Source organism: Pezoporus flaviventris, unplaced genomic scaffold, assembly GCF_033815535.1.
Source record: "Pezoporus flaviventris isolate CSIRO_AGI_PZ_B2104156 unplaced genomic scaffold, CSIRO_AGI_Pfla_v1 ptg000188l, whole genome shotgun sequence".
Taxonomy (NCBI): Eukaryota; Metazoa; Chordata; class Aves; order Psittaciformes; family Psittacidae; genus Pezoporus; species Pezoporus flaviventris.
The window spans coordinates 3324737-3336406 of record NW_026892736.1 but is presented as its reverse complement, the minus strand read 5'-3'; the positions used below and the strand labels follow the sequence as shown (position 1 = coordinate 3336406).

At 70.2% G+C, this 11670-nt stretch overlaps 3 protein-coding genes across 3 annotated transcripts; 1 reads left to right on the top strand and 2 right to left on the bottom strand.

The window, feature by feature from the left end:
* Nucleotides 1–2774, top strand: LOC133262117 (interleukin-12 subunit beta-like). Its single transcript, XM_061441053.1, has 7 exons — nucleotides 1–194; nucleotides 522–591; nucleotides 1022–1243; nucleotides 1552–1660; nucleotides 1733–1914; nucleotides 1994–2142; nucleotides 2509–2774. Exons 2-7 carry the CDS (start codon nucleotides 522–524, stop codon nucleotides 2668–2670), a joined length of 894 nt encoding a protein of 297 aa, XP_061297037.1. The 5' UTR covers nucleotides 1–194; the 3' UTR covers nucleotides 2671–2774.
* An 831-nt stretch (nucleotides 2775–3605) lies between these two features.
* Nucleotides 3606–4979, bottom strand: LOC133262112 (alpha-internexin-like). Its single transcript, XM_061441047.1, has 3 exons — nucleotides 4492–4979; nucleotides 3977–4101; nucleotides 3606–3905 (listed from the first exon to the last, which is right to left on the bottom strand). Exons 1-3 carry the CDS (start codon nucleotides 4696–4698, stop codon nucleotides 3854–3856), a joined length of 384 nt encoding a protein of 127 aa, XP_061297031.1. The 5' UTR covers nucleotides 4699–4979; the 3' UTR covers nucleotides 3606–3853.
* A 76-nt stretch (nucleotides 4980–5055) lies between these two features.
* On the bottom strand, nucleotides 5056–10058 carry TLX2 (T cell leukemia homeobox 2). Its single transcript, XM_061441057.1, has 3 exons — nucleotides 9677–10058; nucleotides 7282–7519; nucleotides 5056–6093 (listed from the first exon to the last, which is right to left on the bottom strand). Exons 1-3 carry the CDS (start codon nucleotides 10056–10058, stop codon nucleotides 5877–5879), a joined length of 837 nt encoding a protein of 278 aa, XP_061297041.1. The 3' UTR covers nucleotides 5056–5876.
* Nucleotides 10059–11670: the final 1612 nt, after the last annotated feature.

Sequence of the window (11670 nt, the reverse complement as noted above, 5' to 3'; positions counted from 1 at the left end):
GTCCCTGCCGGGGGCTGGGGGCTGAGCGGCCCCGGAGCGGCTCCACCCGGAGCGGGTTTTCTCCTCTTCTGGGAACCGGGGCTGCGGTTTGGCCGCACCTTGGGGAGCCCCGCGGGGTCCTGGCTCCCTATAAACCGGCCGCGTGTGCCCCCGGCCGAGGCTGAGACCCCGGAGCAGTGCACGCCGCGGGAGAGGTGAGAACAGCGCGAGGTGCTGGGGGTGCTGGGGGGTACCGGGGGTACCGGTAATGCTGGAGGTGCTGGAGGCTCTGCCGCTGCAGCCCAAGCTTTTGGGCAGCAGGGAAGGTGCTGCCTGCGGGGAACAATGCAGCCGCTGCTTGTGGGCACCCAGTGGGGCTGCAGTGGGAAGGGTTGGGGTGTTCCATCAGTGGGGCTGTCCCACACTGCACCACTCGCCCGGGGCCGCGGGGTCCTGCTGCCTGCACCCCAGCTCGACCGGCTCCTGCGGTCCGGCTGGCCCCTCCCAGCATGGGGCTGCCCTTCCCTCCTTCCCCGCCGCAGATGCTGATGCTGGTGGGGCTGGTGCTGTGCCTCGCTCCTGCGGACTCCCTGAACGCCTTCCCCCCAAAGTGTGAGTCCTGCCCTGACGGAACGGGGGGGGCTCGGAAGGGAGGCACCGGGGGGGTAGGGTGGGGTGGTGGTGCAGGACCCACACAGCTGAAGTGAGCAGGGAGAACCCACATTCCACATCCCTCTGATGTGGGGCAACACGAGCCTGGGTCGGAGCAGCTCTTCTGGTGTGGGGGGTTAGAGGGGGGGCATGGGAGGTCTGGGGAGTGGGAGCTGCGTGATGGGGCCGGGGGATGGATGTGGGGTGCAGGAGCGGGGGGGGATGGACATGGGGTCATGGGACAGAATGAGGACCATGGAGAAGGATGGCCCTTGACGGACCTCTGACACGGTGTGCCAGGACAAGGGGGCACCAGCCCCATCGTGGCGTGGGGGACGGTCTGCCCCACCAGGGCCCTCCTCGGAGCCCAGGCTCTGCCTCTCCTCTCCAGTTCGGGTGGGGAAGCTGAATGGGGACGTGGTGGTGAAGTGCAACACTGCAGAGCAGAGCGTGACCTGGACGCAGAACGGGGAGCCGGAGCCCATGGCTGAGCTGGTGGCCGAGGGTCAGACCCTCACGATCCTCGGCTTGGACCTGCCGGCCGCGGGCAACTACAGCTGCTGGGCCGGGGGTGTGCTGCTGGACTCCATCTACGTGGTGGTCAGCGGCACCCGTGCGTGCGGCCGGGCTGGGGGGCACGATGGGGGCGATGGGGAATATGGGGTGATGAGTGCGATGGGAGCGATGGGGGTGATGGGGTGATGAGAGCGATGGGGTGATGAGGGCAATGGGGGTGATGGGGATGATGGGGTGATGAGGGCGATGGGGGCGATGGGGTGACGGGGGCTACGGGGCAGGGGGATGCAGGGAGCTGGGGTCAGGCTGGGCACCAGGAGATGCTCGTGGATCGCGAGTGCTGGGCGGGGCACGGGCAGCGCTCCCGGCCCCATGCAGCGCCCGAGCTTCCCTCGGCCCCGCCAGGCGAGGAGGGGATGAACGTGTCCTGCCAGGCTGAGTCCTACCGCGGCTCCTTCCGCTGCTCCTGGGCCGGTCCCCGCTCCGCCGTGTTCCGCGCCCGCCTCACCCTCAGGTGCGTGTCCCAGGGACCCCAGCCACCCCCACGGCCCCTTTGTTCCCCTGCCTCACGTTCCCCCCCTTGCAGCGATGGCTCCCTGGGCGAGTGGGTGCCCGCGTCCCGCCGCCGTGGCCGCTTCAACGCCAGCTTCGTGGACCCCTTCTTCTGCCCCTTCGCCGAGGAGCTGCGCCCGCTGCGGCTGCAGCTGGAGGGGCTCTCGGACACCTCCTACATCAGCTTCTCCAGCCACTTCTTCATCCGCGACATCGGTGAGCAGGGCCACGGGGGGGCACTGGGAGGGGGCCCGGGGGTGGCTGCACCCGGTGCTGAGCCCCGCTGTGCCCGCAGTGCGGCCCGACCCGCCGCAGGAGCTGGCCGTGCAGCGGCGCGGGGAGCATCTCCACCTGGCCTGGGCCCCCCCGGCCTCCTGGCCGCTCCCCCGGTCCTACTTCGCCCTCCTCTACCGGCTGCAGTACGAGCTCCCCAATGGCACCCAGGTAACAGCGGGGGGGGGGCCTGGCCAGCGCATCCCTGCGTGTGGCCCCCGGTGTCCTCGCTTTCCTGTGCCCATTCTGCCCCCGTCCCGTCCTACCCTTTCCCACCCTGCCCATCCCCACTGCAGCCTGGGCTCTTCCTTACACCCGGGGGTGCCGTTAGGAACAGGGACTTGCAGGGGCTCAGCAACGGCCCCCTCCCCACTGCTCTGCTCCTCTCCTTGGGGTGATCAGTTGTCACCCCCGGCTGTCCCCTCTGCTCCCTCCAGCACTGCTCACACCAGGCAGTGGCATCACTGGGGCCGGGCACGTGCCGGTGTCCCCCACCCTGGTGTCGGGGCGCCGGGGCCACATCCTGACCCCTCGCAGGCCGACAAATACGTGGAGGGCGAGGAGGAGACGTGGCTGCGGGACAGTGCTCAGCGGGTGCGCATCAGCTGCCGGGACCCCTACACCAGCCCCGCCTGGAGCCCCTGGAGCCCCTGGCACGGGACCGGGGCAGCCCAGCAGCGCCGGCTGCGAGCACTCTGAGCCCACCGAGGGCAGCCCGAGACCTCGCACCCATCCCCTGCCCCACTGCACCTCCGTGTGCCTGGGGCATGGGGGCACCCCGGGGTGGCAGCAACCAGCACCCATCACCGACCTCCTGGCCGCTTGGAAGAGGGTTTCTGCCTCTATTAAAGACTGGCCTTGGCTTTCCCACCACAAGCCCTGTTGGTCTCTGTGTGGGGTGCTGGGTGCCCCGGCACCATGGCCCAAGCAGGGCTCCTGTGCTCAAGGTGCCCAGGCTGGCCCCTGCTCCATGGGGGTCACAGGCCTGTGCCAGGCCCCCGCTGCCCCACAGCTCCTGGAGGGTTCCTGCTCCCACCAGTGCTGGGCTTGCCCATTGGGTCAGTACCCATGGCTGAAAGCAGGCATGCAACACACGTGTGCACACGTGTACCAGGCCATGTAGGTGGCCATCCCCATCCCTGGCCAGAAAAGATCCCCAGAACCTTGTCCCGCTGGAGCACATGGACACTCTGGACTCCCCCACACCTCATCCCCTTCTACCTCCCCAGATCCTTTCTAGGGGCTGGGGTGGGGCCATGTCCCCAGCCGTAGGGGCAGCCTGTGCTGCCCTATACCAAGAGGGCACGTTTGGGGGGCAGCCCCCCATGCCCATGTCCTGGGGTGCTGGACCCTGCCTGAGCGACAGCCCCAGTGCAGGGTGCTAGGACAGGATGAGGCCATGGTGGGGTGTGTCAGGGTCCACTACCAGCACTGGGGGGCCCTCAGCTCCCACTGGGGCACAGGCCCACTCACCCCATAGGGTGCCCAGCCCGGGGTGAGGGGCTGCAGCCAGGCGGGACGGGGTCAGACCCCACATCCAAGCAGCCCAATGGGACACGGCCGCAGCACCCTCGGACCCAACAGTGCAGGGGGTGCCCGGGGTGCAGCCCCCTCACAGACGGGCCGGCTCCCGGTGATGCCACGGGGCTTTATTGACACGGGCCGGGGCCCCCCAGCCCCGCTGCTGCTCCGGAGAGGCTGGTGAATGTGCGGCCCCGCGGGGGCTGGGGGGCCCAGGGCAAGGGACGGGAGCCCAGGGATCCCGCGGCACGGGGGAGGAGGAGAACGGGGGCTGCGGGGGTCCCGAGAGGTCCCGAGGGGCGAGTGGGGGCTCGGGGGACCCTGAGGTGCAGAAGTCCGGGGTCGGGGGCCCGGGCTCCGGTCACGGCGGCCCCAGCCCGCCCAGACGCAGCTCTTCCCCCTCCAGCATCTCCCTGCAGAGAGACAGGCCCGGGCTGAGCCCCGCGCCCCCCACGACCGCCCTATCCCCCCCCGCCCCGCGTACCGGTACGCGGCGATCTCGGCCTCCAGCGCCATCCGCAGCCGCAGCAGCGCCGGGTACTCCCGCAGGCACCGGAGCATCTCCGCCTCCGCCTCGCTGATCTCCCGCTCCAGCTCCGCCACCCGCTCCTGCATCGGAGCCGTCAGCAGCGCCCGGGAACCCCGGCCCGAGACCCCCCCGCACCCCGACACGACCCGGACCCCGACACGACCCCCGGTCCCAGCCCCCCGGCCCCACAGACCCCAATTCGACCCCCGGACCCCCCCCCCCTCCCCTCGGGACCCCGGACCCTGGTCCCCTCCCCAGCCAGACCCATAAACCCCGGCCCGACCCCAGGCCCCGACCCGATCTCTGCACTCCGCTCTCAGCCCCACTCGACCCCCCCCTCCATGGGATTCCCCAGCCCCATCCCGGCCTCTGCCCCACTGGTACCCTCCCAGCCCCATTTCGCCCCCCCCCCCCCCCCAGCCCTCCGGTGTCCAGGCCCCGCGCCCCAACACCCCCCGTCCCCCCCATACCTGGTACTTGGCGACCTCCCCGCTCCGCCGGTCCCGCAGCCCCTCCAGCCGCCGGTGCAGCGCTCCCACGGCCCCGCGCAGCGCTTCCACCTCGGCCGCGCGGGCTCGCAGCAGCCTCCGGTAACCGGCGGCCTCCGCACGGGCGCGCAGCACCGCCTCCCCGCCGCCCCCCCGCCGGTACCGGGGGCAGCCCTCGGCCGCGCTCATCCCGGCGGTTCTGCGGCGGCGCCGAAACGGTTCCACCCCCGGTAAAACGGGGCCGCGTCACGGACCCGCAGCCAATCCCGGGGCAACCGGCTCCGGTTGGCCGCCTCCTCCCGGTAGCAATGGGGGGGGGGCGGTAGGAGCCTGCCCCCCGCCCGCAGCCCCCGCCGGGGCTCCCACCCGCCCCGTGCAGCGGCTGCAGCACCATGGACAGCGGCGAGGGGAAAGGGGGGGGCAAGGTCAAGTTTAAGGTCAAGGTCATGGCTGTAGCCACCCCCCCCCCCCCCATTCCCCTCCATCATCAACCAAGAGCTGACCCCAGGCGGGGGGTGGGCTCCCGGACAAACTTTGGGGGGGGGGGGGAACAGGGCAGGGGGGGGGTCCCTGGTAAAGGTGGGTGACACTCAGGGGGTCCCCGGGGAAGGGGGGGCTATTTGGTGGAGGAAGGGGGGGGTAGCCCCCAGCAGAGCCCCTGGCTCCCCACAATCAGGCCGTGTGGGGTGAGCGAAGGAGGTCCAAAGTGGGGCTGGTGCGATCCTTGGCCGCCCCGAGTCCATCGCAGGGTGCTGTGAGGGCACGTCCAGACCCAGGGCTGCAAACTGGTGGGTGCAGGGAACCGGGAGCACCCGGGGGTCACAGGCCTGTCCGTCAGTCTGCCCCACTGCTGGGGGCCATGGGCCCGGGTTCAGCATCCAGAGATGCTAAACTCCAACCGGGATAAGGCAAAGGTGTGCAGGTGCTACAGACCCACTGCGGCTGCTGGCAAGGGCAGAGGGGGACCCAGCACTCAGAAAGGGGGGGGTCCCAATCCCTGTGGCATGGGGACTGCAGCTACCCTGGGGGGAGCCGAGTCTGGTCCAGGCACGAGAGCTGCTGATGGGTGGGCAGGAGGTCCTGAGTGGGACCCCCCGAGGAACAGGGGCCTCTGGTGGGGGGGGTTCGAGGCTTGCAGAGGTGGGGGGGGCCCAGCCCTGGGTTCCCCAGGGGGTCCCACAATGGGGATCCAGACAGGCTTGAGTCAAACCACAGCAGCACCTTCCCCAACCGGAGCTGTGGGGTGGTTACAGGGGGGCCATGGTGGGGCTGGGGCTGCCAATGGTTGGGGGTCCGCAAGCAGCAGCCCCATCCCTGCTGCAGGCTGGAGGCACCAGTCTCAGCCCCCTGGCTCCCACCTCCGGTCCTCACACCATGGAGGCCACCCCCGAGACGGACGTCACCTTGTTGTCCTCGGCCCAGGGCTGCAGGTTCTGCAGGGCATAGAGGGAGGAGTTGTGCATGCAGAGCGGGTCCTGGGGCAGTGGCTGGCTCAGGCTCTTCTGGAAGGCCTCTTGCTGGAGGTGCAGCATCAGGCGGTTGGCCTGCTGGCGCTCTGCCTCGCGCTCCTCCGCCGTCTGCCTCCTGCCAGCACACATGGCACATCCGGCACTGCCACAGCCACCACTGCAACCGGTGCTGCAACCACTGCCACAGCCACCATTGTGACTGGTGCTGCAACAGCCACTGCAATCATTGCCACAACCAGCACTGTAACCACTGCCACAGCCACCCGGTGCTGCAACCACAGCCACAGCCACCGTTGCGACCGTTGCTGCAACGGCCACTGCAATCACTGCCACAACCAGCACTGCAACCACTGCCACAGCCACCCGGTGCTGCAACCGGTGCCGCAACCACAGCCACAGCCACCGTTGCAACCGGTGCTGCAACTGCCACTGCAATCACTGCCACAACCAGCGCTGCAAACACTGCCACAACGGCCACTGCAATCACTGCCACAACCACCACTGCAACCACTGCCACAGCCACCCGGTGCTGAAATCGGTGCTCCAACCACTGCCACAGCCACTGCTGCGACTGGTGCTGCAACCACCACTGCAATCACTGTCACAACCGCCACTGCAACCACTGCCACAACCACCACTACAATCACTGTAACAACCGCCACTGCAACCACTGCCACAACCACCACTACAACCACTGCCACAGCCACTGCTGCAACCAGTGCTGCAACCACCACTGCAATCACTGCCACAGCCACCACTGCAACCACTGCCACAGCCACTGCTGCAACCAAGACCGCAATCACTGCCACAACCATCACTGCCACAACCACCACTGCAACCAGTGCTGCAACCACTGCCACCACTGCTCCCACAGCCCAGCTTCCCTCAGCACTGTTCTGTACTATTGTGCCAATGCCCATGGCCTCTGCCCTGCAGCCCTGTTCCTCTCGGCACCCCTGTATGCTGCTGTGGTAATGCCACACAGCCTCCCACCGCAGTGCATCCTGCTGCCGGCACCACTGCGTGCCAGTGTGGCAATGCCCCATAGCCTCTACTGTGCAGCCCATCCCTCCCTTGGCACCACTGTGCATCAATACCCCACAGCCACCTGCCACAGCCCCATCTCCCCCTCGGCAGGGCCGTGCCTCAGCCATGCCCAGGGGATGCAGCAGGGATAGGGACCCGTCCTCCTGCTCACGGTGACTGCAGCGTCTGCTCCGGTGCCCATCCCCGTTACCTCCCCTTGGTGCCCCAGCGCCGTCCCCGTTACCTCCCCTTGGTGCCCCGGCGCCGTCCCCGTTACCTCCACTTGGTGCGCCGGTTCTGGAACCAGGTCTTGACCTGAGCGTCCGTCATCTTCAGGGCCTTGGCCAGGGTGGCGCGCTCGGCCGAGGCCAGGTACTTCTGGCGGTGGAAGCGCTTCTCCAGCTCACAGATCTGCCCGCGGCTGAAGGACGTGCGCGGCTTCTTGCGCTTGGGCGGCGTCCGGTTCTGGTACGGGTGCCCGATGCGGCGGGTGGCGGTGAACGGGGCCAGCGCGGCTGCGGGGAAGCAGCGTGAGAGAGGGGCCCCGGTGCGGAAGCAGCCGGCAGTGGGGGGGATGCTCGGGGCCATGGGGATGGGGAGCTCCGGGGGGAGCCACCGGTGCTGCCGGGCAGGGAGTGGGTGGATGCAAACCCGCGTTGTCTGCACCGGCTCCCCCCGGCCCAGAGATGCTCGGAGCAGCTCCAGATGCGGTGGGAGGACCCCTCCCCATCCCACGACGGTGCGCGATCACTGCCCTGGCCTGGCAGGAGGGCACCGGGGCTGGTGGGACCTGATCCCACAGCCGGTGAGGGGCTGGTGTGGCTCCCGGCAGCACAAACCCACCCTCCTGGGGTGCTGAGCTCTGCCACAGCCCGGGAGGAGACTCCATGGTGCTGCCAGAGCTGCCCAGCCCTGCTGGTGAGGGGTCAGGGCCCCAGAAGCCAGGAGGAGGTGGCCGATGTCTCCAGCCATGTGCCGGCAGTGTCCATCCTGGACACCACCAGCTGCAGGCTACCAGGGGAAGGGGCTGTGTGTGCACGGCCATGGAGTGAGCCGGTGAGGCCATTGTGCCGCATCCCAGCTCCGGTTGCAACCGGAGCCATGGGGAGCACAGGGACAAGAAAGCATCGTGGAGGAAGGTGGGAGCGTGGCGCAGCTCCAGCTCCTGCAGCTCCCGCAGCCCATGGCGAAGCCTTTGCCAGTGTCAGCACCGCATGGGCAGGGCTGCACACGGCCGGGCCATGAGGGCACCATGGGTCCCCATCACGGCACAGGGACATGGGGCAGAGCCCACAGCAGCCCAGGCACCCCCTGAGATGCTCCAAGCAGCAGCGTCGGTGCAGGGGCAGCCACGGTACCCACAGGTGCAGCTGTGCAGCCGGAGGGGCTGGGGCCCCTCGCCGGGAGCAGCCCATGGCCCACCCCATGGCCCCGGTGCCGAGTGATGGCCGCCGGGAGGGGCTGCCTCGTCCACCCACCACGGCGCCAAGGCGGGAGCTGGGGCTGGCGCCTCGTCACTGCCGCCATGACGGGAGGGCCGGGGGGGGAACCGGCTCTGCTGGGGCTGGGCTGGGCCCCCACAGGCTCTGGCTCCTGCCTCGCAGAGCCCCAGAGCCCCCGGCCCCGGCCTTGTCCCACATGGAGCCGTGCGCTGCGGACGTGGCAGCGCCGCCATCTTGGGAAGGAGCTGCGATGAGCCAGAGGAGCCACACCAGAGCTCCCCAGCACCGCATCCACAGCACCACAACCACAGCACCCCATCCATGGCACCCCAACAACGGAACCCCAACCACAGCACCCCAAACACAGCACTCCAACTACAGCAGCTCAACCACACCACTCCAAACACAGCACCCCAACCACGGCCCCCCAGAAATGGCACCACAATCACAGCACCATAACCACAGCATCCCAACCAGGGCACCCAACCACAGTGCCACAACCACAGTGCCACATCCACAGCACCCCAACCACAGGACAACAACTACAGCACGCTAACTATGACACCTCAACCGAGGCACCCCAACCACGGCACCCCAACTGCAGCACCCCAACCATAGCATCAGAATCACGGCATCCCAACAACAGCACTCCAACTACAGCATCCCAACAACTGCACCCCTCTCCTTCCCCTCTGGGGTGCACCAACCAGCACCCTTGCCCCAGCACTGGGTGCTTGGCCCCATCAGTAGCACCGGGACCCCTTCACCACCACCCCAGTGCCTCACCGGCACCCACCAATCCAGCCTCTCCCACAGCACCAGCACCAAGTCCTGTGTCCGTGGCCCCACAGGGACCCTCCGCTGCCCCACAGCGGGTACCCACACCCGAGGAACCTCCCCCCGCACTCCGGCTCTTATCAGCCTCCCGGTGGCCGTAGGACAGGGTCTGCACCGGGTGCTTCCCGGGCCCGGGGAAGCGGCTGGACACGGAGCAGAGCCCGAGGCTGGCGCACGGCGGGACCTCACGGGTCCGCCCGGAGCCACCGGGATCCGCTCTCTCGACGGTGGCCGCGTCCCTTGGGGCGCCCGGTGGAGCGGGGAGGGGCGAGGGGCGAGGACCCCGTGGTGCGGGAACCGCGGAGCGCAAGGGAACCCCGGCCGGTGCCAGCCCCGCGCCGACGGAACCGCCGGAGCCGTCGGGAGCCGTCGATCGCCGCCCGCCGCGCTCACCTGAGAGCCGGTCCTTGGCGATGCGCCGCGTCGTCTCCATCCAGGGGAAGGTGAGCCCCGAGAGCCCCGGCACCGGCGGCGGCGCGGCGGGCGGCGGGGCGGGCGCGGGCCGGTGCGCCGGGACTCGGATGACCCCGGCGGGCGGCGCGGCGGGCGCGGGGGTCACGTTGACGCTCACGTTCATGCTCATGTTGAGGTTGTAGGAGCCGAGCGAGCAGGCGGGGCCGTAACCGCCGCCGTAGAGCCCGTAGTCGGGCTCCGCCGCCCGGGCCGGGCCCGCGGGCTCGGGGCCACCGAGGATCTGGTCGATCCCGAAGCTGATGGGCTCGTGGGGCGGGGGGCCCGGGCCGCCGCCCTCCCGCGCCAGCGCCGCCGCCTCCATGCCCCGGCCGCGCTCAGAGCCGGCGGGGCGCGGGCATGGCCGGGGGGCGGCGGGGGGCGACGGGCGCGGGGCGGCCGGAGCGGGCCCGGGGCAGGGGCCGGGTGCGGGGCAGGGGCCCGGCGGCGCGCGCTTTTCTGCCCCGCTCCATCGGGACCTGCCAAAATCCCGAGCGCCCGCGCCCTGATTGGCGGCCGCGCCCCGTGATTGGCGGAGCCGCGGCCCCGGGGGGCGGGGGCTCGCGCATCCCGGGGGGGGGGGGGGGGCCGCCCCGCCCGCGCCCCCTCCCCCCCGCCGCCCCTCGGGGCTCGCGCACCGGCTCCGCCGTCGTCCCGCGACCGACGGGACGGGACCGTCGGGCCCCGATCGCCCGGAGAAGCGCCCGGTTCCCCACGGTGGGCCCGGCCCCTCCGCGCTCCGGCCGGTTCCAGCCTCCGGAGCAGCCACCGGACAACGAAGGGGGCGGCGCGGAGCCCGGAGGAGAGTCTGCAGCCGCGGCACCGGGAGCAGCGCGGAGCCTCTCCGTGCCCCCGGGAGGATTCGGCGGCGTCGGGAGCCCAGCCCGGCCCCAGGCGTTCTCCCGAGAGCACGGAGCCGTTATCCGGGATCTCGGAGCGCACGGAGCGGCACCGCGCCCGCCGCTCCCGGGGCGCGCAGGCTCCCGATCCCACCGAGCCCCTCCACAGCCGTTCCCGGCGCACGGACCCGGGTTTGCCCCGAGCCGCCGTTCCCACGCCCCGGACCCTCCCGCCGTTCCCCGTAGTAGAGTCCCGCTCTCCCGGTAACACGGATTCTGGTTCCCCCGACCCGTCGCTCCCGGGGCACGGAGTCAGGCAGTACGAACCCTTCTTCCCCCCCACCCGCCGTTGCCGGTAGCGCGGCCCCCGATTCCCACGAACCCACCTTTCCCAGCCCCACCGACCTTTTCCTCCCGGGCCATAGATCCCGCTTTCCCGGGACCCGCCGTTCCCGGTAGCACCGACCCTGTGTCCCACGGACCCCCCGTTCTCTGGTGATGCATCCCGGTACCTCAACCCTCCTTTCTCCCCGGGCGCGGAGCCCGAACCGGCCACATCGGGACGCTCGTACCTGGCTTGCAGGACCGGGCCCGGCTGTGGCCCCACCGCCTGCCCTCTGCACGGGATCAGCCCCGGCTGCGGATCCCGGTAACAGTGACTACCGCAACAGCCGTGCCTTGAGCCATGGGCCCGGCCTGTAGGGTGGCCCCGGGGGTCGGAGCCGACGGTTCCTGGACTGGGGGTCACGGCTCCGGGGCAGTGGGCGGCAGGGGGGTGTGGGCTCCCGGTCACCCTGGCGCCACCGGTCTGGGGCAAATGACATTACCGGGGCCTGCGCCTGTAAATCACAGCGGCACCGGGAGCTGCAGCTGCTGCACCGGGGGCACCGGGTGAGCCAGACCCGCTGCAGTGTGGGGTGACCGACCCTGGGGCATGGGGATACGGGCATGGGGTTGCAGCAGCACCAGCATGAACACTCCCTGCAGAGGGGCACAGCCCTGGCGCACACATATGCATGGCACAGCCCTGGCACACACATGTGCATGGCACGGCTCTGGCACACACATGTGCATGGCGTGGCTCACATGGACACGCTG

Coding starts and splice junctions, on each gene's coding strand:
- LOC133262117 (XM_061441053.1), top strand. CDS start 522: ATGCTGATGCTGGTGGGGCTGGTGCTGTGCCTCGCTCCTGCGGACTCC. Junction 1,244..1,551: donor CGTGGTGGTCAGCGGCACCC/GTGCGTGCGGCC, acceptor CGGCCCCGCCAG/GCGAGGAGGGGATGAACGTG. Junction 2,143..2,508: donor AGCTCCCCAATGGCACCCAG/GTAACAGCGGGG, acceptor GACCCCTCGCAG/GCCGACAAATACGTGGAGGG.
- LOC133262112 (XM_061441047.1), bottom strand. CDS start 4,698: ATGAGCGCGGCCGAGGGCTGCCCCCGGTACCGGCGGGGGGGCGGCGGG. Junction 4,102..4,491: donor GGGAGGTCGCCAAGTACCAG/GTATGGGGGGGA, acceptor GCTCCGATGCAG/GAGCGGGTGGCGGAGCTGGA. Junction 3,906..3,976: donor GCCGAGATCGCCGCGTACCG/GTACGCGGGGCG, acceptor GTCTCTCTGCAG/GGAGATGCTGGAGGGGGAAG.
- TLX2 (XM_061441057.1), bottom strand. CDS start 10,058: ATGGAGGCGGCGGCGCTGGCGCGGGAGGGCGGCGGCCCGGGCCCCCCG. Junction 7,520..9,676: donor CGCCAAGGACCGGCTCTCAG/GTGAGCGCGGCG, acceptor GCTTCCCCGCAG/CCGCGCTGGCCCCGTTCACC. Junction 6,094..7,281: donor AACCGGCGCACCAAGTGGAG/GTAACGGGGACG, acceptor GTGTGCTGGCAG/GAGGCAGACGGCGGAGGAGC.